The following is a 27,220-nucleotide window of genomic DNA, read 5'->3' as shown; positions in this document are numbered from 1 at the left end:
TAAAATGTGCCTCAAATCTTTCCGAAAATTGTCATGATTTAGAAAACTTTTTTTTTTTTTTTTCGACGTCAGGCCTGAATGGGTTAATGTGGCCAGCCTGTCAGTCGTTGTTGTCTATGACATTTCTACAATGTATGACTCCAAATTTGGGCATGGTTCAGACCTTGCCCACTGAAAATGATATAAATATTTATAAAATATGAAGCATGTGGGAAAAAAATGCAAGTTAATCTCAGAAAAATGATGGACTATGTTCAGCATCAAACCCTTTGTGCACACCATTGCAGTAGGCTAAGGAAGACACATTTTTCAAATCTGGTGGCACCCTGGTGGCACTATACCAGGGTGCTTTATGTTTTAGCCTACAACCCCTGCACCCATAGACATATAAACGTAGACGCCTCTTCCAGCTCTGGGGGGGCTTGTCAAAATTGAAGGCAACATTTTCCCGAGATTCCTTGCGAAGCATGAGCGGAAGCTTGTCAAGCTTGTCCGCGTGCGTAACATAAGTCCCGATAAAGACTCGCTGTGATGCCAACACTGGCAACCATACTGACGAGTACTACTGATGTCTATGTTCTCATTGGCTGATGTATGCGCGCACCGCAAATATGTCCGGGCGGAAACTAACGACTCAGAACACAATAGTTCCGCCTTAGCGAATTTTGGTTCCTACCTAAACTACTGCACTGAAACTCAGACACGGGCAGTTATAGCGGACCCGCGCAGATAATAATAATGCAGCTGGTAATTAATTGATTGAATCAATTTGGGCTTGTTTTTTTATATCTATGCCTGCATCACCATCAAATTAGGTACAAATAATCATGTGACAGTCATTTGCAATGATGATATACATTATCATGATTGAACACAACATTCATTCAAAGCCAGCTTCACGTTTTGGCTTATAATTCTTGAACCGCAGATTGTACAGTGCAATCAAAGTTTGTGTTCTCTTCAAAACACATGTTTTGCTACTACTCCTACACATTTTGTCCAAAACTCATGCAAATCCGTACACATAACTCTGGAGTCATCAGTCAGATTTTCAGATTCTATTCCGATTGGCTAAGATTGGTTTTCAAAGTTTGCGGGAGGAGCCTGATTTGCACAAAATGCAGCAAATCATGAACACTCCCACTAGGACAAGGTGCCACAATTCCGTTTTGGCTCATAACTCTACGATTGACTTCCAAAGTTTGCCGGCCCTGGGAACACATCCCGAGGAGCACACTTTGCTAGTTGAGTCATTTTTATATATATATATTCCACATGGAAAGCGTGTTTTGCTAATTATGGGGAACGTAATTCCTGGGGATTGGTGCTTGGTGCAGGTCAGGCCTCACATACAGTATAGGAACTGTTTACTTAGAAACAGACACGGCTGTGGCTGCAGCTTGATGGGTGTATCAACAGCTGAAGTGTTTTCCACCACATTCCAGCTCGTTCCACAAAGAAGTAATAGCCAGCTTTATTATGTGAGGGTTCCTTCACTCACCCCTTTGCTTCAGCTCAACTTCCCAGGGTTAGATTTGTAAAAATTACAAAAATTACAAATTAATTACGTAATTCATCATACTATCACACAAAGTACCATCTACAAGATGATTGGAGAACCAGTCAGATTGAAAATGGAGTGCTCGTTTTCTTCGAGTTCACCTCCTGCGCTCCCCTGCAGCACACAGTTTTGGACATACAACGTTTAAACCCAACAGCATAAATCTCTGATATATAAACTCGCAGTGTGTCGCATAATGTTGATCTGCTGTTATTTTCTCTGCATTTTCTTTTCTATTTTTGGACAATTTTTTTTTTGCCCAAAACAGTGGTTAACTAAAAAAATAAAATAATACATTTTTAAATTGTGATTTTTTTCAAACATATCAGACAATCTACAGTTCCCCAAAATGTCTGACCAGAAGCCAGGGTAAAACCTATCCCCACCGGCCATAAAAATGAATAACCCCCTCTGGTCATTAATTTTATCAAAAGTAGAGGCATGGATTCTCTCGCCCATCCTCCCCTAGCAAATCGAACCCTGCTTCTTCCCATCATTGTATTGTAACTTCTCCATTTGTAGCAGAGGGTGGGGGGGCTGTCTGCTTTTGGTTAGGAAGACTTCAAAGAGGATTGCTCTGACTGTAGTTCAACTTTCAAGAGCGGAACAAAAAGGCCCGATTAGCAACATGTTTGTATTTTGTTCAAGGTAAAAATTTGGAAAGAACCTCAAGTGCGGGAGGCGGACATACATGAGAACGCGTTGTTCGAGCCGACCGTGAATCTGAAACCGTACCGACGTCGGTGCCCAACAGCAAACATGACAGGCCTCAACAGTAGCCTAATGCACACCAAATGGAAATACAGTTCCGTTGATTTCAAAATATGTCAAGTCACTTTTTTTGAAAGCTATATCATCAAAGTCTGCTTGAATTCATTGCCAAATTCGGCGACACCGGTCATCAAATGCAAGCGCAAGAGAATAACATGCTTATTGATATGACTGTCTGCTCTTCATGTCTGCTGTGTAATCTATTGCTTATGTTTTTGAACTGCCTTACCACCCAGGATAGTTTATTAGCCCAAAGTCACAATCTGGGGCAAAAGAGAAACTGTCTGTATTTTGAACACAATGACCAGATGCCTGTTCTATTCTTCTCTTTCTTTTCTATCAATAGTTTCGCCATGGCCTCCATGGAATGTTCGATGTTTATTTTTTTACAAGCCCACTCCCTCTTTTTATGTCAAAAATGTTGTCCCTGGTTGTGGTTTAAGCTGTTTGCCATGTAGTTCTGTTACAAAAAAGGAGTCATGTGGATTTCGTGATCTACGGGAGCGGATGTGTGGATATCAGACTTGGCTCCATATTATGGATCTCAGACTTCATGTAGCATCTGAAGATATAAGTATACAGTATAGTACAGTATATCTACCAGGGCTACATCAAACTGTTCACATTAAATCAATAGGGACACAGTAACACGGTGCGAGAAATGAGGATCTAAAAAAAAAGGTTTAGTAGCTACCTCTTCGGTAACACCTGCATTGTAATAGAATAGAAGCAGACTATTATTATTATTATTGTGACCGAAGGTCACAGTTAACTATGGAATCGTGCATTTCCCGTCAGTGTGTGTGTTGGTTGGTTGGTTGGTTGGGGTGAGAGCAGGGACGAATAGTTTTCATAATCCTCATGGGGGCCCGTGCCGCCCCGCCCCCCCGCAGCGAGGAAAACAGACGTGTTAAGGTGTCAGAATTGGATGGTTAGAGCGGCGCGATTACATACAAAGTCAATGCAAGACGAGAATTGCGCGAACGGGCGCGACCTGATGCGGCACAAACGGGACGAACCGAGGCGAATATATATTCAGGTCCAATTCCTCATGGGGGCCCTGGCCCCCCGGCCCCCACAGACTCTACGTCACTGGGTGAGAGAGCACGTGACATCACGTGGTCATCAATATTAAGCCCGTATATGGAGATCCCTGATGTCATCAATATTGGCCAGTGACTCTACATGTGACCTCAAACCCTTAGATCTCCATGGAGCTGACCTATTCTGACATTCCATATGTCTGTCACCCAGGCAGATATGTTGATCTGACCCCCCATTCCAAAGCGCCAGCGCTCGCCCAGCAGTCCGCCCTCAGGTGTCTTACTGGTTGTTATTACTTGCGCAAGCAGAGCGTGCAAGTAATGTTTTTTGTCCGGTACTCTGATGCGTATGTCCCGTGGCAGTGTATGACGTAATTATTAATTTGTGCTTGATATGGCATTGGTGTCAGATTACATACATGTATACATAGGGGCATTACCTTTAATCCACCCGACACGTCACCATCAAGAGCCAGTTATACCCTGGCATTGGTACATATCTTCATCACGTCATATGCTGCTACGGGACATACGCATAAAGATACCCAAGTAACCACAGTATACTGCTAATCAACTTACAAATTACATATACTGTACATAATATACATAGAGGCATTTCCTTTAATCCACCCGACACTGAAATATATCTTAATTACGTCACCATTGAGAGCCAGTTACACCCTGGCATTGGTACATATCTTCATCACGTCATATGCTGCTACAGGACATACGCATCAAACGACCCAAGTAACCACAGTATACTGCTAATCAACTTACAAATTACATATACATATACACATAGAGGCATTTCCTTTAATCCACCAGACACTGAAACATATCTTTATTACGTCACCATTGAGAGCCAGTTATACCCTCGGCATACGCATAAAACGACCTTAATTGGTTGTTATTAATTACGTAACCAGTCAATGTTTTTAAATCGTTTAAACTGAACCGGGTGTGCGGAAGTCATCCCTCGAAATCGTTTAAACTGAATTACGATAATTTACAAGGTTCAAAAGGTTCAAGGTTCATTCAAGAGTTGTCAAATAAGGAATATTTTCTTTCAGTCTAACAGATAAACCCAAAGAAGATACTTAAATATAATATAATCTAATAGGAAGATGGCCTACAATAACATGCAGGATGTTCAAACAGTGCAGTGTGACTCTGATCAGCCCATAGTGACAATCAAAGCAGATGGGGTGGGTTATTCTAGGAGCGTGGCAACAATCATGGACATTCGTAAGGAAAGGTGCATATACTGTACCAGGAATGTCCCCATGAGGACTGCAAGGACAAGATTGTTGACCTTAAGAATGGAAATTACCGCTGTGAGAAATGTAGAAGAGAATTTCCTGAGTTCGAATATAGACTCAATATAGCAGACTTTCGTGGCGAGAAATTGGTGTCATGCTCCCAGGAAATAGTTGAAGTTCTCCTGGATCTTCCGATCCAGGAGGACTACTGGATACTATACTATTTTTTTACCTCCAAAAACTAGGTACGTAGCACATAGCTAAACCTAATAATTCAATATTGAAACCGTTACTTCACAGAGAGGCTGACATTTGAAGGTTCGTAGCGGTCGACAGTACTTGCGCGCTCTAGTAGGCCATTTATGGCCTACTTGTGTGCAACTCGCAAGTAGGCACTCGACAGTGCAGTTCTAGTTATTATTATTATTATTATGGGGGACCTTCTGTTTCCCAAGCAGCCTCTCTGCTACGGCCACCATAGTGAAGCTGCTGCCAGGTCATTGGCTTTTTTATTTTATTTTTTATCCCACGATTTTTGGATTTTGTAACCCATATCTCACTTGGTGCTACTTGCCTAAGCTGTAATCCTGGGCGCTACTCTCCCTCTGCCCACCTGGGGCGCTACTCTCCCTCTGCCCACCTGGGGAGAAGCTCATGAAAATGCAGAGAAAAAGAAGCACATGCTTCCTTCATTGCATGTGGAGTGAGCAGGCCGCTTCTTATCACCTGACAGGGGGGGAGTTTCCCCGGTAGGATATAGCATGTGGAAGGAACAAGTTATTCCAACCAGTTACTTTTCCCTCCATCAGGTGCCCCAGCTGACCAGGGGGAGGCAGTATAGAGAGCAGGCCATTGGCTTTCTGCAGCTCGTTGTGCATCGACAGTGAATCACTGAAAGGCATGCTATGCACTAGCCGGTCGCGGAATTCACATTTCACAAGGAAATGTGAATTCTGCGACTGGGATTTATTTACATGTGCTTTGCATGCATACTTTGTCATAGAATAAAAATGCCCGTTCTATAAAGCTCACAACATGATGCATCGAATTTCAAAGAAAGAAGAATGTTTAATAACGTTTGAAATTCTTTGAACTTTTGCTCAAAATAGGTACACTAGGGTTAATGTGGTTAGGCTCACGGCATGGGCCTCCATGCACTGCAGGAGCTCCATAGGCACACATATGGTTTATCCACTTCAACCCTAATGCCCCATGTTCGGGGGGGGGGGGGGGGGGGGGGGGGGGGCATTCGTCAGAAATAGACGATTTTTCAAGCTCATAACACATCGCATTTGATGGATGGATTTGACGGAACTTGTAGATCTGCTATGTCTGCCAAAGAAATGAGAGCAGACCAAGTATACTCAGCCCACCCATGTTTCAGTTTCAGTTTGAAGTGGTATAAGCTTGTAAATCTGCTATTTTTGGCATGCAACTCTAAACTAATTTAAGTGTACTCCAATCTGAACTGTGAACGTTGAGATATCAGTAATCTGTGGAACTTTCTGACATTTTGCATTGAATGAAGGCAATTACTGTATGTTTATCCAAATCGCCTTTGTTCATGTAATGGGAATTTCATGTTAATGTAACATATATTTGTGGATATTTCAGAGTCTGGCTTGATTCAATTTGTACTTCATGGTCAAAGCCAACACAATGGATGAATTAGCCCAGTGTTTCACAAACATAGGGCCCATTTTCATGGGTCGACTAAATATCCAGTAAAAAATAAATAAAAATAATAATAATATATATATATAATAATATATATATATAGCTTCAAGCAGCGATAAGACGGGGCTAAGTAATAAGAAAAGTCACACCTGTGTGAACTGAGCGGTGCAGGCTGCTCAACACTGCTGGCTGGCTGCAGTTATAGTTATATAGTGCTCAGTGTGAATGACCCTTTTAGGCTGCTCAACAGTGCCATTTAGGTCACCCAGTGGAATTGCAGCTGTACGTCGTACCCCAAACATACATACACATACAGATATACAGGCAGACGAGGCATGAGTTATGCCTGTTCAAAGTGCCTGTTATCGCTACAGCAGCTACAGTATATTCTTTTTTTTCCCTTTTTTTTTTTTTTTTTTTTTTACAAATGTTCACATACAAACTTCTCTTCAACTGGGATTTCAGACAATGGTCCATAGATTGTGTATAACGTTTCACGCAAATTGCTCAAAAATCCTTTAATAAACATAAAATAAATGTTCTGGTAGGTGACAAAAATGTCAGCCAATCAGTAGCTACTTATGAGCCTCATTTGTATAGTGTTCCAGTTCCAATTTTATCTGCTCATGTCTTTGTCATCACTTACATAATACACTTATATAATCTGTATCCTGACTGCGTTCTCTATCCTGATTGGATAAAATTGGTATCCTAGTTTCAGTTTCAGTTTCTGAAAAATGCATTTTCTGTTTAATAAAAAGCTGGAGAGACATGGAGACTCCTGTTACTGAACAAACACTCTGTAGCCATGAGTACTATCACAATATAGAGCGTTTTAACCCTTATTTTAACCAAAGAAAATCACTTGCACTACCTTTTAAGCCAGAACTGCAATTTTTGGTGGAAGAAGGAAAAAAAACAGACAAATACAATAAGGGACCCATAGGCCCTTCGGGCTTGGTCCCTTAAAAATGTAATGGGGAAAATAGCAGAACTCCAAATCTCCGCATCCCAGTGCAGCCATTGTGAGCTTGTAGATTGGCTATTTTCACAATTCATGAAAAAGTGCTTAGGCGATTCATTGATAATGTAATTTTGCAAGTTTGGGTCCCGGGAGTCACACCAAATGTCTGTTTTTGGTTTTGAGCTGAAAACGTTTGGGAACCTCTGGATTAGCCAGTCACAGAGTACAATCCATGAATGAATCAGTGGAAGAGAGGATGAATGAGTATCATCCTCTTTTATAAGTTCCCCTTTCACTGTACTGTACATTATGTACTGTAGGTCAAGGTTAAAACATATGTCATGGAGAAAGCAAGGACGAAACGGATGAATTAAATTAATCACTAGTTGGCTCTAGTCTGATGTGCATGATTGAACCACTTTCAACCTGATATCCTCTTTTTCATATTGGCAAAACATTTATAAAATTGTCTAACAAAAACAAAACATATTTTTTTAAATGGGGCTTAAGTGTTTAATTAACAATAAGTAGCAGTATGCAGTAGAGCTTATTAATTTAGATGTGACGTTTGGAAATCCTCCTCCTCTTAGGCCAATAGGTGGCAGACGTTGCCAGTGAGATCCACTGGAACATGACTGACATTCCGTCCGATTTCCAGGCAAAGATGAGAGAAACTTCCCAGGCAATCTCTCAAGTGCCACTTTGTCTGATAACTTTCCACTCCAATGGGAGGTGTGAGGACTGTTGAGTGGGGGAGGGAGGAAGGAAGGAAAGAAGAGGGGTAAATGTCATGGAAGCATTGTGTGATGTTTAGACACTTGGCAGCCTCACACTTCATCACTGCTTGGCAATTACCTTTTTTTTGAGCAACAACGAAAACATGAAGGCAAATAAAGCAACCACAGTAAAGCACGGAAGAGGACAATACAGTATAGACATATACAGTAGGGCTCCATCTTGCGGCAGGGGCCCTTCATTTGGGGATTTAGTATTGGTGAGAGGTGTGGCCCCGTAAAATTTGCTTGTGCCACAGCCTAAGTCAGTAAAACACCTCCATTACCCCTTACATTATGCATAGTGTTTTGGGCGTTACAATGATTAAACCAATCACCTGCCATTGCCTTTAAGAGATCCATTATCCATTTCACATTATGCCCAGTGATTTACACTATGGGCCGTGGCCATGGAAGAGCGACACACGTTGCTGCCTTGAAATATAGCCTATTTATATTTGATACAGAGGCCGGGTTGTTGCAAATCTAATAACTTCTTTGACTAGACAATTAAACACAATAAGCACAAGGAATTGACACTGCTGATTATAGTAAAATTCCAATCACAGAGATTTGTGGAGAATTAAGACAGAACGAGACCTCTGAGCTGTGAATGTTTTGCAACATGACTCAAGCCGAGGCAGCTCCAACTCAGGTCTCACCGTCTCAGAGTCGGGAGCGCATTCTTTTATCAAACAGAAGTCGCATTATGGGTGGTTTGAAGAGGCACTTTATTGTCCTAAACCTGTGTGCATAAGATAGCAAATATAGGGAAAGCACATCAACATGCCTACAGACACACCTCCACCCGCAAATATAGGAGTCGGCAAAATGAATAGTGGGTTGTGTGGCCGCAAGATGATGTTTACGCATAGTGGAAGCTCCTAAATGCGTAATTCACAGAAAATGTTTATTACTTGAGGATATAGCATGGCATAAGATGGAGCCCATACAGTACCCTTTGTAGTACATTAATGTGTTTGGGTGATCATTTGTGTCAAGATTCTGTACATTGTAGACTGACTGACCGACCTTTATTGATCCCATGGGGTTAATTTTGCCAATGGTAAGAAACACAGGGCAGATACAGAAAAAAGGAGATACGTAACATGCATGCTCAGCAGGTAGCACCATTATTCTGGGACTAGGAAAGAAGTACCAGACACATGGTTACTACAGTATGAAATATCAATACAATATACGATATCTATCTACATGTAGATTATGAGCTTGACTTTGGAAAGAAATAGGGCCACATTTTTACGTAGAAAAAAACAAAGTGCAAAGTGGTAGTTCAGAAATAGGTGAACAGCAGGGGAAAGATACATTTAGTTTTTGTAGATAGGATAGTGAAGAGACCGGAAGCTGAGGGCAGAGAGGGGAAAACGCTGTGGTCATGTGGTCAGTTAACCTGTGCATCCCTATTCCCTAGTAGATACCATGCATGTTACATTTAGTATCCGAATTATTTACACAGGGGGCACGGCCTCACAGCTAGAAGGTCCTGGTTTCGATTCCTGCTGGGGGTGCTCGGGCGTGTTCTCTCCTCCGTGTCACCAGTGCCCATACCCGAGGCAGAGTTGACGAAAGGGCCTTTCTGTGTGGAGTTTGCATGTTCTCCCTGTGTCTCCTAGGGTAGTTACCCTCACAAAAAACATGCAGTAATCCTGGTCTCTAAACTACCTCCCCCTAGCCAGCCGGGGCGCCTGACGGAGGGGAAAGGAACTGGTTGGAATGACGTGTTCCTTCCACGCCCTAGGTCCGGCCGGGGAAACTCTCCCCTGTCAGGTGAAAAGAAGCAGCTTGGACTCCTCAGGCATGAAGTCAGTCTGCTGCCCCCCCCCCCCCCCCGCAGGTTGGCAGAGGAAGTGTAGCACCCAGGATTACATAATATATTTGACACTGGGTGAAAAAAATAGGTTGCAAAATCGTGGGATAAAACTTTAGAAAATAAAATGAATTTGGCATAAAGCATGAACAAGTACACTGCTGAAGTAAGAGTATGTAGCAGGGTTATAACAAAAAGAAACTGGTGTGTTGCTGGTGTGTTGCTTCACTGTCACGGCAGTTATATTTGTAACACATTTGCCTTTGATATGGAATCTATTCCGAACTCAATAAAATACAATAATGGGTAAATGCTGTGGTTAACCGCTTAGCAGTTCAAGAGAGGGCTCTTCTACACACGGAAGTTTTTCAAATCCAGACTCTGGCATGTCCTTAGAATTCCAGTCCATTCGGGGACTAGCAGAGGAAAGATCTCTCTGGTTGTGTAGAGTTTAGTCCAGTGGAGTATGGAGAAGTTTAGAACATATTATGCACAAGGTTTAAGGGATAAACATCTGAGGTTAGAGTTTAAGGGGCATTTTGTGGATGCATTGAAAAGTCAGGACGAGGGCTGGAGGAGATGGGGAGTCAGGGGAGTGTAGTGAACGTAGGGTGGGGTGTGATGTGTTGTTTTCATTCTCATTGGGAGCCGTGCGTGCAGTAGACTTAGAGCTTCCAAACAAATCCTGCCCGAGATCCTAATGGAGAGTCCAGCAAAACAATTGCGTTTGTCAAAACCGATGTTGTGAAGAGATGGGGGAGAGGTTTAAGGCGGTCTCATTCAGTTGGGTGTCATCAGCATAGCAGCGGAATGAGGGCTAGCATGTAGAAAATTAATAGGACAGGTACAAATACTGACCCATGAAAAACCCAGCAGCAGGCTCGAATTTACCATTGGGCTAGGGTTTTTAAATTATGAAATTGAAAAGCATTGCAATCCAATTCAAGTAAGATGTGTGTTTAGTTATTAGTGTGTATAGTTGGCCTCTCCTTCTGCACCATACTCCTTGCTGTTTCGCGCATGCGTGCTGCCGTTCACTTCCTTGTTTACGGCTCAGAAAGAATGCCTCGTATCTCCTAATCTTGGGAGCATTTCTGACTTCAACAAGATGAATCGATGAATTAAGTAACACAGCGTTTTGCCACTGCAATACTGTCTACATGTCTCACATTAGAGAGAGCAATTGAACTGCAGGTGCGCTCTGCTGAGCTGACAGCAGGGGGGCTGGACGATATCGCTCACCAATCGATATTGTAGCGGTAATTAACAATAATAATTACAAAACACCATTACCACTGTGAAAATAATGTGAAATGTTTTACTGGCTCGATTGGGCAAGTGGATGGTGCATTTTACTGGCCTGTATAGTTTAAATAGTACTTCTGGGCACGCACGTGCGCGCGCGCGCGCGCGCGTGCGTGTGTGTGTGTGTGTGTGTGTGCGTGCGTGCGTGTGTGTGTGCGTGCGTGTGTGCGCAGCGTAGTAGTGGCATTGTCAAAACAAACGTATTACTCACTTCAACTGGAATAAACACGAGGGCTCGACACGAGATGGATAGATACTTTATTGATCCCGAAGGAAACTTCTGACAATAAGTTCCAGTAGTGATGAAGACTATGGCCATGCCCCTTAAACACGTGTTTGTGCCCAGAGGTGCATCTCTCTGACATCTGGTTTCATTTTATTCAGTTTAGTGACTGAATCAGAGGACTAAGCTGGAGAACGTGACTTCTCATGACAATTCTCAGAGATGTTTCATAATTGGAATGACAACATTTTATTCGTATTTATTTGTATTTGTATTTATTTTTTTAAATCCCAGTCTGCTTTTTAGTTGTCTTTCATAAAGAGAGCAGGGCGGCCTCTCTTCCATCCCCCAGGCCTTGCCCACACTGTCAGTGAAAGGGAAACGGCATGGATGGGGGGTGGGGGTGTCAAGGGGGACAGGAATGACTCACTTTGTGAGCATGTAGGTCTCTTCCTCAAATTACTTACACTAACAAATAAAGTTGTGGCGCACTGAACCTTGGTGAGCGGATGTGCTTGCCCCAAATTACCTCACAGAAAAAGGAACCATATGTTGTTCACTATAAATCGAATGGGGGGGAGGGGACGGAATTTGTATTCCACATTCACTGTGGGGAATTGAAAATAATCCCGGACTGTGCTTGAATAATTCAAAGGGTTACTATTCCTACTTTGAAGATATACAAGGTCTTTTGTGTTGTAACAGTGGCTTGGGGAGCTGCTGAGATGTTTGGCGTGCAAAGTGGCACGCCAAACAAAGCTTCACACTGTAAAAATCCAGTGGTTTTTTGGTTTGACTGAAAACAAAGGGAAACTCTGTTGTTTTGTTTTTATACCTTGTGAATTGGTTGAATTGCGAATGATCATATGATACTTATGTGCCACAATTGTTTTTCATAGTCATCAATCCGAACGCGGGAAGCGAATGCAATAATCACAAAAAAATAGAAAAACGAAACAAAAATGGAGAAGCAACTACTACATACAAAGCATTAAAAAAAATGTTTTGGAGAAGCAACTATTATACAATAAAAGTAAACCCTGAGTTCTATTCGGGTACAATTAAATTGAGGATTGTTCTGTGTGATGTCAGTAAGAATACATACAAATACATATGTTAAATTGTTTGGTTTGGTGTTTTCAGCAGACTAGTAGACAACAATCCCAGTTCATTCATGGTGGATGAAGTGGAAATACCGTAGTTTAGTCCAGTGGTTCCCAAAGTGGGGTCCGGGGACCCCTCAGGGGTCCTTGGGGGAGTTCCAGGGGGTCCCCAGCTAAATGATAGTTTGGAACCAAATTGACCCTTATGGGTTTATAACTTTGAGAGTGTACAAACACATGTGTACACTCTCAGAGTTAAATTAACGTTGATTTTACAATATAAATTGGGGGTCCTAGAGATAGAATTGCCATTAAATGGGGGTCCGTAGCCTAATGCATGTCAAACTAGGGATCCTTGAAATTAAAATGGTTGAGAATCACTGCTAGAGCCGTAAAAATCTTCTCTTATGAGGGTCCCTGGCATCTTTTCAAATGGGGGTCCACGGGCTAATTAGTGTCAATTTGGTGGTAAAAAAAAGTTTGGGAACCACTGGTCTAGTCACTATTAACAGAGAGAGAAGTGTTATCTTTTTTACCTCCACTTGCCTCGTCTTGCTGCAGGAGCCGACAACATCAAGAAGTACTGGAGCCGTTACTACCAGGGGTCGCAAGGTGTGGTCTTCGTCCTGGACAGCGCGTCTTCAGATGAAGATCTTGAGGCCGCGCGCAACGAGCTCCACTCGGCCCTGCAGCACCCGCAGCTGTGCACGCTGCCCTTCCTCATCCTGGCCAATCACCAGGACAAGCCTGCTGCGCGGACGCCAAACCAGGTAGATAGAAGCAGTAAGCTTGAGTCTTCCAGTCAGTGTTGTCGCCATGTTTGCTTATAAGCGACTTTGGGCTCGCTTTTCTGTAAAGTTGCTCGTAAATATTGGTAGGGTTGCATTTCTTTTAGGGCTTGTTTCTAAAGTGTACGTTGCTTATTTGGGCTTTCTTCCCAATTGTTGTTTAATTATTCTTTTTTTTACCCAGGGTAGGGTAGCTGAGCACAAGTGCTTATTTTCAGCAATATAGAACACACAGACATACACATACACTGGTTCTCAAACATTTTTGTCAACATTTTTGTCCCAGATGAATATGCATTTATCCAAGGACCCCCATCTGAAAAGAGTTTGTGCCAGCAGGGACCACCATACAAGATGTGTCAGTGTGTATTTAAAATGTCTAGATATGTTTGAAAATATCAGATCTATAGTAGTCTCTACAGTTGTAGATCGTGTGTGTGTGTGTGTGTGTGTGTGTGTGTGTGTGTGTGTGTGTGTGTGTGTGTGTGTGTGTGTGTGTGTGTGTGTGTGTGTGTGTGTGTGTGTGTGTGTGTGTGTGTGTGTGTGTGTGTGTGTGTGTGTGTGGTTACTGTTCCTGTCGAGCATTTTTTACTTGCAAAATTATAAGGTATGAAAAAAGGGCAAAGTTTGTGTGAGTAGCCTACTTTGATGGAAAAGCGTCGCCACAGAGCGACAATATTGTTTCCAATATTGAAACCCACTGGATGATCACTCGTTGTTGCCTTGAGTTGTCTACTGCCGTGCCCACTGTCATTGCCGGTCGGTTTGAAGAATTAATCCAACCACCTAATCATAAGGTTTGTCTGAAGATCCAATACTATACATATTATATATTATTATAGTCATATTATGGTTATTGTTTAAACTTTAAGGAGAGCTGGTCAGTCGGTCAGTGTGCTGCCGAGAGGCTGAGAGCAGCTCCGCTCTGCAGTTAATTGATCTGACCCAGATTCGGCAAACAGACTGGCATGTGTGGTAGCTGCACTCTAGCTGCACCTGTGTAGTATAGTAGCCTATAAACATGTGAAAAGGCTGTCATATACTCATATATTTGCTCATTTCATACTCATGTCATATTATATTATTTGTTTTCGCAGTGGATGCGACACTTGGAGCTTGTAGTTCTTCTATTTTCGTCATTCAACAAAATATAAATGAGGCTGACTAAGTTTGCAAATAATGGCCCATGGACGTTTATACGGATGAGGGCGGTTATTTGGACGAGGCGTTTATTACGCAAAATGGTTTCAGACCCTGGGCTGTTATTAGGTAGTGGGCGGCTATTTGACTGGAAATATACTCATCTTCTTGACAGTTGGCAGTGGCACCCACACAGTGATTCACCCAGTAGCAGCCTAGCAGGTATGTTCATGCTGAAGACTGAAACGTCATAATATATAGACGACTAAAGGCGATGATGATGATTCAAGTGATGATTCTCTCTCTCTCTGTCTGTCTCCTCGAGCTCTGGTCTGATGTCACACACAATCTCCCTCCCCCTCTCTCCTTTCCCCGCCTCTGCCTGATCGAGCTCTGGTATGACTTCACAAACCGTAGCCTTACGGTGATCTCCATATATGGGTGTTTGTGCATATTAGGGCAACGCAATGCGATATGAGCTTCATTGTACCAAATGCGTCTTTGAACTGTACCTAAGCGATCTGATATAAATATTCAATCAATCTGCATGTTTCAATCAATCTGTGTATCTGTAGGACTGCAGGGCTGCAGCCTGCAGGCTATCAGAAATGACTTTGGACAGAACTTTAGTTAAACTTGCAGAGTGACAGATTACTTTACCTGGGTTACATCTTCTGATAGTGCTGACATGACATAATAATCCCATCTAGTGTTTCGGAACGTGACAGAATAGGCTACAGCTGAGCGTGTTGTGCTGCCGACAGGCAGCGCTGCATGAACACAGTAACACACACGTTGAAACAAGGTGGTAAAGATACCAAGAAGGAGTGGACAGTGATGTCACTGTTATGCAACACAGAAGTAGTATGGACTTGAAGCTGTTTATAAACCAGTCAGTCAGTGATATCACTGACGAATCCTTGGTGTTACTCTTCCTGCGACCGATAGCCCCTGAAACCAGGCTTTCACCGTCGTCCTGACTCTTTTTTTTCTCTTCTTCTTCCCCCTTCATGGGCCCCTTGGGGGCGCTGGGCCTCGGTGCATTGCACCGGTTGCACCGTCGATATTGTCGCCACTGAGGTGACCTGTTTGATGTCATGACCATGTATGGTGATCGTGGTGTGGTCACCTATAGACCTGGGATCCACTACAATCTCCTCAGTTTTCCTTACATTAACTTGTAAGTGATGTTCATCACACCAGGTTACAAACCTGTCCACTCCAGTTGTATGGCTACTGGTGTTGCCTTCATTTGTGAGTAGACTAAGGATAACATTGTCATCAGAGAACTTGACTACACACTGATTGGGCTGTGAGCTGACACAGTCATTTGTGTATAGGGTAAACAAAAGGGTGGAACTAACTGTCCCATATATAAGCCAGAGAGAGAGGAGTATTGTAATTGGCTAGTTACCGATAGTAATATAGATCCCATAAGATGGACAGATTGTTGCCTGAATTGGCTAGTTCTGCTCCATAGCCTGTAGGGATGATTGCTTGGTGATTATTTTCCACTTGTCTTATTGGTCTACTATGGGATCAACGTTTGGCGAACACATTAAGCTCACAACAGTTGATCAATTATATATTAGTCTCGCGTTGCCAGATTGTTGCCTCTCGCAATTTCAAATGCTTTTCATACAGAGAACGGAAGCTCTGATCGTGAGTAAGCAATAAAGCAGAAGTGAAGCCTCCTCCGCACTTCGGTTTCGTCTTTACAGTCGCGCAAATGTATGCTACCAGTAAGACGCCCTGAGGGGAGAAGAAGCGACCTCGCCCTAAAGGATGAGTGTACAGGGTTTGATGAGGTCAGATCAATATATGGAGATCTAAGGGTGGCAGCGGGGCAGTGTCTTTAGTGTACAGGGTTTGATGAGGTCAGATGAACATGTGGAATTAATTCTGTATTGGCCATATATGGAGTGTGTCACGAGGCGTGACGCACAGACAGGCTGACTGACAGGTTTTGCAGGTTTTCATAGTAAACTTCAACCTACAGTCACAATAACATCCAGTGAACACATAATAAGCTCACGACAATTGATCAAGTCTTCCCCACATTCTTTCCACAACAGGCTGTCTCTTAAGTCCCTGACTCAACAGGACAAAGCCATATACAGTATAGTATGTGTAACACAAGTTGTTTGGTACTTGAAATGTATGCCTTCTAGTCCTACAGCCTGATTTCTTCCATCTTGGCTCCCTCTTCATGATGAGTTCATCTGGTTTGACAAGGTTAGAGTTCGACTTGAGAGGAACTCGAAGGGCATGTGCTCCCAAGATGTTCTCTGCTCCGCTGCCAGTAAATGGTACACAGAATAGGGTTTGGGCTCTAGAACACAGAATCCAGACCCTTTTTGGTCAGGTGTTTTGGAATACATAGAATGATCAGCAGCAGGCTGGTCCGCAGCTGAATTTTGACATAATCGTTTTGCATAACTAGGATCAGGTTTTATGAATCTTACTTAATAGCTGGGGGCGCACTTGTAAAGATTTGGCTTTTGACTAGTTTTTGAATTTTGGTGTGGTGTTAGGTATGGGTATAATGATTTCAAAAAGCTGTGCAAACGTATTGGGAGCGCCCCCTAGTGGTCTGTTTACACAGACTCAAATATGAGACACTTATAGGTATTGTTGAAAACCAAAATAATTGATAGAAGAGATGTTTCAATGGATTCTGTTACTATTGGGTGTGCTAAATAACATACTAAAATCTTAGGAAAAACGAACAACCAGAAAGGCATCGTTTTCAAGATGGCGTCCACGGTGGCTAAAATGAGCTAAAATGCCTATAAACTGGGAATTCAAATCATAACAATTATGCAATTGGTAACTACTTTTTGAATTTTGGCATGGTATGGGCATAAGGTTTTCAAAAACCATCGCAAACTAATTTGGCTTGCCCCCTAGTGGTTGGTTTGCAACTTTGGAATGAAACAGGCATTTTAAGCTCCATCGTGGACGCCATCTTGAAAACGATGCCTTTCAAGTTGTTCGTTTTCCGTAAAAAAATAGTATGTTATTTAGCACACCCAATGGTAACAGAATCCATTGAAAAATCTCTTCTATCAATTATTTGGGGTTCCAACCATATACTGACATATCTAATAGTGGTTTCATTGCAAACCGACCACTAGGGGGCGAGCCAAATTAGTTTGCAATGGTTTTTGAAAACCTTATGCCCATACCTAACACCATGCCAAAATTCAAAAAGTAATTACAAAGTGCATAATTGTTATGATTTTTTACATATTAAATCCCAGTTTATATGCATTTTAGCTCATTTTAGCCACCATGGACGCAATCTTTAAAACGATGCCTTTCTGGTTGTTCGTTTTTCCTTTTTTAGTATGTTATTTAGCACACCCAATAGTAACAGAATCCATTGAAAAATATCTTTTATCAATTATTTTGGTTTACAACCATAGCTATACGTATCTAATATTTGAGTCTGTGCAAACAGCCCACTAGGGGGCGCACCCAACGCGTTTGCACAGCTTTTTGAAAACCTTATACCCATACCTAACACCACACCAAAATTCAAAAACTAGTCAACAAGAGCCAAATTGCGGTGATTTCTTACGAGTTCGCCCCCAGCTATTCAAACATATGACGTGTCCGAGTCTAGACCGAGACCGCATTGAGACCGACACCAGATTTATTTTCTTTCTTATTTGATAGGTATACAGAAAACAATCTTGAAACACTGCAATTATATTTGACTGACTTTGGAAAAGCTCAAAATTAGGTAAACTATTATACATATTTATACAATTATTTCAATGCAGTGACCTCAGTGACTTGAGTGGACTCGAGACCGAGTAAATGAAAATTTGGACTCGAGACCAAGATCGGTCCTGAGTACTGCAACACTAGTCAGAAGCATGACATGCACTGTTGACTTTGCATTGCAAACGTTATTCTAGGTATACGGTGTGTAAATAGCTGAGTTTAATGAGCAGTAGTGGTCTAAATGAGTTGCCCTGTAGAATCCAGATTGACAAGAATGTTTTTTTCCCTACATAATTAACACATTCCTTTGGCCAATTGAATTAATTTGACCCATCGCCCAATAGTGGGGATCTACGCCAATTGGTCTTTTATAGTGGTTTTGATCGATGAAGTCGTAATACTACTCACGTTAGCATTGGGTTGCTAGCTGATACCGGAAGGTCGCCAGTTCGAATCCCCGGACCGGCACGTTAAAATTACCACCGCTGAAGTGCCCTTGAGCAAGGCATTGAACCCCTACCATGAAATGTTCTATTAGCAGGGTGTGGCTGTAAACAAACATCTCGAGCTTAGTCCACTTCCCTGGGTAAACAAAGAACTTTGCTTTGCTTTGATGTTGTCAACGCCGTGGCGCGCCATCTTGGATTGCCCACTCACCCGCGGCCACTCTCTCTGTTTCTTTCAATTCCTTGTCCCAGATGGCATTTCTGGTCAAAACAAGGTTTATTCCAAGACCCATAACCGACGCTGTGATCCTCGCGATCATGGCTGCTCTCATCGCAGCACCGGAAGTGATATGCGACAATACACACACTAGTTATACAACATAACATCCGGTCACAGATTTTTGGCTCTTCAAAATAAGGGTTGAACGGGGAACATCCCTGGCAATACGAGGTGAATTAATTAATGAATCCTGAATATGTTTTGTAATAATAACCAAAATCTACAAAGTAACTAGTAACTAAAGTTTTCTAATAATAGTAGTGGAGTTAAAGTACAATATTTGTCTCCACCAGGCCGAAGGCATGGGGAGAGAGTATGTTTTGCACTCCGTCCGTCCGTCCGTGTGTCCGTCCGTCCGTCTGTGAACAGCTAATCTCCGGCACCGTTAACCCGGTCGATGTCAAATTTTGCACACACACTCCCTGGATGCCAACGATGAACCTCTGCCCCATCATTTCCAGAACGGCCTGTTATAGCGCCACCAGGAGGCCGCTTTGTGCAAAACATGTTTTTGGACAGTACACCTACAGATTTTGTCCAAACATCACGCAAATTGGTACACAGTCTCTCTAGAGCCATTCAACAAAACGGGTCTTTCAGATTTCTCAGACTCCATCCTGATTGGCTAAGATTGGCTTCCAAAGTTTGCAGGAGTGCTCAGTTTCAAACAAAATGCTGCAAATCATGGACACATCGTGTGATTTCTGTGAAATTGTGCACGCACATTCCCACTAGGCCGAGGAAGAAATGCCACATGAACATTTTCAACTGGCGCTATAACTCGCCGAAAAGTGTTTTTACCTCTAACTGCACGGATCTGTGGATAACTTTGTATGCCAACTCCCTAGAGGCCAAGGAAAAACATTTGCCTGGAATTTTTCACATCTGCTCTTTATAGCGCCACCAGGAGGCCGACATATGTAAAACACATTTTCTAATATTACTCCTTCAGATTTTATCCAAATTTCACGCAAATCGGTACACATGCTCTCCATAGTCATGTGATCAAGACGCGTTTGTTTGATTTCTCATAATCCACCTTCATTGCCTACGATTGGCTTCTAAACCTTTCAGGAGTAGCCCGCTTTGTACCCGTTTTGTACAAATGGCCACAATTACTCAACGCAGCGTCCGATTGCGGTGAAACTGTGCATATCATGGTGGCGCTACAACAGGCCAAGCCGTGTCACTCACACACACACACACACACACACACACACACACACACACACACACAAAACATCCTCCTGGTGGAGACCTGTGCCCAGAAGGGCACTTTTTCTAGTTGCCTCTGAGATGTAGTGGAGTAGAAGTAAAAGTATTGGAAATTGAAAATACTCAAGTAAAGTACAAATACCTCAAAATGTTACTTAAGTACAGTACTTAAGTACATGTAAATGTACCTAGTTACTTTCCACCACTACTTAATGGTGATGATGATTAAATGCATGACATAATGTTTCAAAAGTAATTATGTTATATGGCCATTTAGTGTTATCATGTCATGTTTGGACAGTTGTGTTTTTAATATAAGTAAAATAATTTTGAAGTAATGCTGTGTGGTTGTGTGCCCTGTAGTATTGCGCAAGCAAAGTGTTGAGATTGAGAAGCGCAGGCGCAGTGTGCTTATACTATTATTTGCGTGCGCTCATGCACATGTGCTTACATAATGTGGAGTGACGTCTTTGCAAAGAAATGAAGTAACTCAACAGAGTCACAACATGTATACACATCACGCACGCACGCACGCACGCACGCACGCACGCACGCACGCACGCACACACACACACACACACACACACACACACACACACACACACACACACACACTCACACTCACACTCACACTCACACTCACACGCAAGATGCTAATATAATTACCTGTTTTTTGTAGCTTGTAGTGTAAGCCAACCACACATGCTTGGCATTGCGTGTAGCATAAAGTGATGTTCGTTTTATTTTACTGTATTTGCAACACAGTGCTTCTTCTGTCCGCTTGGCATACAGGCAGGAAGTGATGTCTGTTCTGCTCGTGCCATACTCAGTGTTGGAACTAACGCCCTTACATTAAGTTACTTTACATAAAGAAACTACTTTTTGCTGTAACTTGTAACGTAACTCTTTACATCTTCCCATTCAGTAACGCCATTATAGTTACTGTGTTTTCAGTGGGTGAGTTAGTAGTTACCCACGTTACGTAATGTAATCCAAAAGAACCGTCTCCTTCTCCTGCCAGTGCGGAGTGATTCGCACTGGCCATGAAAGTCCATGTTTGTACAACATCAGATCGCTTCTTTGTCCCAGATTGTAGATAGGTATTTTCTGCAAATATTACCCCCAGTATATGGATGGTAGAGTTCAAGTCGTTAAAGTTCCTATCACAAAGACGGCCCCCCGGTAGTAACTCTGATGACTGCCTAGGGGTCCCGGACCCCCTGTTTAAGACCCATGGTGTAGTCTTTCTGGGGACCTCTCTATTAGCCCTTCCAAAACAAGGATAATGATTCCATTGTTTTAATTATGCAACTCCAGACAATAAAACGGATCTTGCTAGACATCATTTAATTTGCTGTGACAGACATCTGTGAATGGTAACATCACAATGTTTTGGAGATTATGCATCATAATTATGACACAGTCACTGTCATAATGAGAGACTGACCTGCAGTTTCAGTTCAAATGAGTTGAGAGTCTTGAGTCATTTGTTCTAAGTTCATGCTCTGTACCTCAACAAAGTGTGTGTCATTAATATTATTACTTCCGGATTGGGTATTTAGCTTTGTGTATGCAAATTCAGTTTATTTCTTTATTTTCTTCCCTCCTGTCTAACAACTTTCCGCTTCACTGACAGACAGGCTGTAACAGTTAAGACACTGGCAGAAATGTCACCAGTCATGTCACCACCACTCCACAGGCCAAAATGAATAACTGCTAGTGGAGGCAGGGACGAAACGCATGCAGCGTAACTGAGGTAGTCGGTCTGTGTGTGTCTCTCACGCTTCACTCTCCACTTCAGAAGGAGCCTCTTGGTGTGGGATGTTATGGCTACAATCCCCTGTGTAGCTCTCTCATGTTTCAAAAAACGAAACCCCACTTCCCTGTACACACATACTGTACTGTACATGCCACACAAACCCTCTGTGGGGGCCTGTAGTGTTGTGGCACTAAAGCCTGCCCTTGACTGTACTGTAGCGGCACTATTTCTGCCCTGGGAGGAGTATGTGAAGTACAAGGGCAACTTATGACTCCACCTGAATCCGTGTAGCTCATTCAATTAGCATGCATTGGTTTCATGTTTGGGTCCTCGTTGTTTTCCGAAAACCCACCGTGATGTTACGTGGAGTAGCTGACTCATTGCGTTCTGTTAGTTCTATTGCTTACTAGTACTGTTTGAACATAGCTTATTGGATTCCGCCAGCATGTGGCCCACAAGCCACCTTCCTGAGAGCGTTGTGTCCTTTGCTGTATTTAGCCGCCATCCATCTCGGGAAGGGGTCGACTTGTCCCAGCTGTTTGTGAACACTTTGATAATACGTGAGGCAGGCTTATAGGGATGACTGAGGTGGATGTCTCTGAAAGATCTTTGTTGCATTGCCCTAACGAGGGCCAATCCAGCTCACACTGGCCCAGGAAAGTCAAAGCAGTCACAGATGCGGTTGCCTTCTCATCTTAAATGAGAAGGCATTATCTATTTACCTCTCTCTGTGTCATGTACACATTCTTACAGTACACCCAGTCATTGGAGTTACTGTCACATTCTACCTAAACCTGAGACAAACTGAGAGTGCAAACATTGAACCTAAATGGGCACGTTGTTAGAATGACTTGGCGACACTTAAAACATTACTTGGGCAATATTTATTCTGCATTTGGGTGACTTGTTCTTAAAAGGTGCTATATAAATAAAGCTTTATTATTATTATAAGAATGAGAAATATCTCAGGGCTGATTGGGCAACAGATTAATTGTGTTAGTTGTGCTGGTGTTCTATGACTATATTTGTTGTAGTCTGTGAGCACGGTGACATGTACTCTGTGTATGCCTTTAGTCTGTGTTTATTAATGTTAATGAATGTGTTGATGCTTATATAATTCCTAATGTCTTAATTCATAGCAACATCACCAAGTTGGCAAATCAGTCAATACACCGAAGGGGGTCTCATCACGAACATGCTTTATAAAGTTCCACAAACTCCACAAAAAAGGAGAGCGCCAGCAGAGAGGAACTAGAGAAGAATTACTCTGATACTCTGAGCACAAACATATCATGCGTAGGGTACCCAAATGATCAGCAGCAGCCCTGAGCTCAGATGAGTAAGCATCTTAGAGGACACGTCCCTCCTCGGTTTTAACTACAGTCACGCAAGGGTTGTCTCACACTGAAAGTAAGTCAGTCCATTTCATTTATATTATATAGCACTTCACAGAGGGAGCTCACAAAGTATTTTACATGAAAAAAAAATACATAATGCCTTAAAACAATTAATGAACAACAGAAAAATAGCCTCCTAACTCCACTTGAGCTGGATTTGGATTTTTGCAAGTGATGATAATATAATGACACATGCAAGTATCTGACAATGTATAAAGTCACAATAACGACTTTTATGAGACAGTGTTACGTTGTTTTAAAAATATGTTTCTTTTTTCTTTTTAATTTAAAGAGAATATTTTGTATAGTTGCAGATACTAGATGTTCACAGCTTCACATCTAGAAGTGGTCTCCATATACTGTATGGGAATGTTATGTCTGTGACATACATACATTTGATGTAGTAGTCTGTTGGATGGAGTGTGAAATATGTGGTGTGAAAAGTACCAATGTCACGTTCTGGGACATTGTGCACTTTGTATGTATGGATAATTGTATCTCCAGTAAACTACAGTATGCACAACTTGTATCAGACTTCATCAATGTTTCAAAAACACATTTCCCTTCACTCCAAGCCATTTGCTTTGATTCCGTTGAGAACAAAATGGTGCCATTGTTCTTGAAACAGGGATTTCTGTGTGGTATACAGTATATCAACCATATAATTATTTCCCCCAGAGACCTCCAAGTGGTAAAACAATTAAACCAACCAGATCTAGATCTTGAGTTGTCGCCACATCTCCAGATCAAATATTTTGTAGATGCTAATCCCTAAGTTCTCCTTTGCATCTCAATAGACATTCTTATCCACACCAGCACATGGCTGTGGTCTTGGAAGAGAATATCTGTTGCAAATTATTTCCTACTGTAGACTCACTGTTATGAAATTACTTTATAGTAATATAAGTCAAAACAAATCCTTACAAAAGACTGTGGGAAAAATCTTCGAGGATTTGTTTCCCCAAAGACTGGCACTAAATACGTTCAGATGTATTAAGTGTAAAATGTCAGTTTAAAGTTAGACCGTTTAACTGACTGTGACTTCTTGATTTAGGAAAATATCCTTCAAAGCTGTCCATCCTATATTAAGGCAAGGCAAAGTCATGTTTATTGGCTCTGCACTTTGACTGCCCAGTGTTATCGTAGAGGTCTATAAAGATGTGAAGAAAAGGTTACATTCAAGAATATATGTTTGCTTAATTTTATAATTCATTTGTCACGCCACAAAACATATAAGGAGTTCCTCCCTGTCCCCAGTGAGCCCCTGTGGTCAAAAAACCCTAGTTTCAGTTTTGGTGGCGGGTGGCAAAGCCTTCATCCAATCAGGATGAGAGGGGCCTTCCTCCAATCATGATCGAGTGGGGGCGGGCCTTTGTGCACATGCTGTTGGCCTGTTGCACTTCCCCCCACTGTAGTGCGTGCATGTGCACATTTTGTTACCGGGGCTGACTGGGTGTTTTTCCAAATCACCCAAATCACTGAATGCTCCTTTAACTCTGTGAGGCAGGGGTCATTCAATATGTTTGACCTGGAGCAATTCTCACAGGCACACATGCAGCACACAGTACATACTGTAGTACACAGTGCACGCACACACACACACACACACACACACACACACACACAAACACACACACACACACACACACACACACACACACACACACACACTTGAGGAAGTGTCAGCCAGGTCATGTACTGTAAAGTATAGTCCCTACATTAGGACCTCACTTAAAACATTGATTATATTACTTATTTAGTTGTCTCTTGAGTTCATCTCCCTGTTGCAGAAATCTTTGTTGTTTTTTGACATATGTCACAGAAACGTTTTAGTATAATATGTTTCACCACACATTCCTTGGATGCTGATGGCTGCAACGCACACTTTGCCATTTTTCTAAATTGCCTAGTGTATATAACTTTCATAGATTGACTAATCAGCTGGTTGCCACGCTTTGGCTGCCTGCTCTAACTACTTTATTATTTTTCTGTCCATTTTAGACAGGCATGGAACATCAATCAGGCAATTCACAGCCTGATTTGTGTTCCCAGTCTGGCCCTGTACAAACATAATTGCCACATGGCATTAGCAATTTTTCATAGCCTTTCCTCCATTGCCCTGTGCCTTTTCATGCATGCTCACAATACCAAAACGTTATCGCATGCACCCTACTGGGAGTATCAATACCACAATGTAGAAATACTCCATTACAGTTAAAAGTCTGGTATTCAGAATTTACTTTAGTAAAAGTACAAAACAAAATATACTTAAAGTACCAAAAGTAAAAGTACTCCTATTATGCAGAGTGTCCCATTTCAAGTTTCCAAAATGTATAAAATCTTTTGAAAATGAGAGCCTGTGAGCTTGTAAATCGGCTATTTCCAAATAGCCGAACTATATAAAGCCTACAGTAAGTGGTTAACGTATGTTTAGTAATAAAACTCTAAATAAACTCTAAGTAAATAGTAACTAAAGTTTTCAAATAATTATAGTGGAGAAAAGTACAACATTTTACTCTGAGATGTACTGGAGTAGAAGTATAACGTATTGAAAATTGGAAGTAGTCCAGTAAAGTAAAAAAAACGCTATTTCCGTGCTTGGAGTCGGACGGACCCAGCCAGCCAGGGACACACATTGCTGGGCATTGGAGTGGCTGCACCACTCAAAATAACTCAAAGTTGTACTCCGTAACTTACCACTGCATGCACCACACAGACACAATTAACGCTGGAAGGAGGTAAACGGGCATGCCTCCTGGCCGCGACTTGTCCTCCACTGAGTGACCGCCCCTTTCAAGTTTGGAATTCTCTGGGTTCCTGAGGTAGGATATATACAAATATAACAATTATTGCTGCAGCCACAGGAAAAATATGCAGAGACAGACACGCAGCAGAAGGGCCGCAAAAAGTATATACATAGCCCTAAATGTGCAAGAGATTTATTTGACCAAACAATGCAAAATAAGAATTAAAAACCTGTGTGCGCTGTGGGGAGCAGTTTGGAGACAGTTGACCTAGCAGTTTGGTTCAGGGCTTTTATGCCGCTTTCAGATGTGCAGATGCAAAGATACCGTCTACCATTCATTGTCAATGGAAGCCAGCGACGTGAAGCTATGAAGCAAATCTGACGTTTGTAGCTGCTACTAAAGATACAAAGATGCAAAGCTACAAAATGAAGTTGAGGGTTCAACTTCCAGATGCAAAGATACAAAACTACAACTGTAGCTCTAATGACGCAGAGAAGTGCGAACCAATCTTTTTTTTTTGTGCTTCAACCCGGAGCCTCCCAGAGCAGAGCCAACTGAGGCTAGGCTAGGCTGGCTAGGCTAGCAGTTTGCCTGGGACATTGCGGCCGTCGTGGCTAAATCTAACAGTTAAGGTGGTTGCACACCGGCCGCGTTTTTCGGAAAAAACGATGGAGAAACGCCGCTTAAAAATCCGAATTCGCGCCCGGTGTGTGGAGACCTTTACAATTTTTGTGATTTTTTTTTTAGGGCGTGATTTTTTTTAGGGCAACTAAAATGTGTATAATCGCAATATTACACTCGAGGGCGTGCTTTACCATGATAATAACAAAGCCACAAATATGCTGTGTATTGATGCGTCTGTACTGGGGTTCAAATTATCTAAAGTCCAATAAAAAGGCTGTCGACATAGACATAAACTCAATGGGACTTTAAGAAATGGCATTACAAAATGGGACCACGTGATATGATATTCAACAGTATCTTCTTTCCCTCAGAAGAGAAATACCAAAAAGTGTTCTTAAATCAGTCATCTTCTGTGTGCCCATGTAAAGCTATGTCTTGATTTGCTGATCCCCAGATAACCTCACATGAAGGCCTAGCATATGGAACTTTGAAGCCACATATCTGTCCATGATCTATACGAATATTTACTGAACACTAGTCCTGCTGAGAGGCAGTTTGGTCAGTGCCACACCTGGAATCTTTGTC

At 42.2% G+C, this 27,220-nt stretch overlaps 1 protein-coding gene across 1 annotated transcript in view; it reads left to right on the top strand.

Annotated features, from left to right (window-relative positions):
• LOC306933225 (ADP-ribosylation factor-like protein 15) overlaps positions 1–27,220 on the top strand; it is a 178,375-nt gene that overhangs the window by 85,901 nt on the left and 65,254 nt on the right. The window contains exon 4 of the mRNA XM_079515358.1: positions 13,069–13,277. Within this exon, the coding sequence (XP_079371484.1) occupies positions 13,069–13,277 (209 nt within the window). The remainder of the gene's footprint in view (positions 1–13,068; positions 13,278–27,220) is intronic.

Source organism: Electrona antarctica, assembly GCF_951216825.1.
Source record: "Electrona antarctica genome assembly, chromosome: 12".
In the NCBI taxonomy this organism is placed as follows: domain Eukaryota; kingdom Metazoa; phylum Chordata; class Actinopteri; order Myctophiformes; family Myctophidae; genus Electrona; species Electrona antarctica.
The sequence above is the reverse complement of the archived record's forward strand: the minus strand, read 5'-3'. Positions and strand labels throughout refer to the sequence as shown.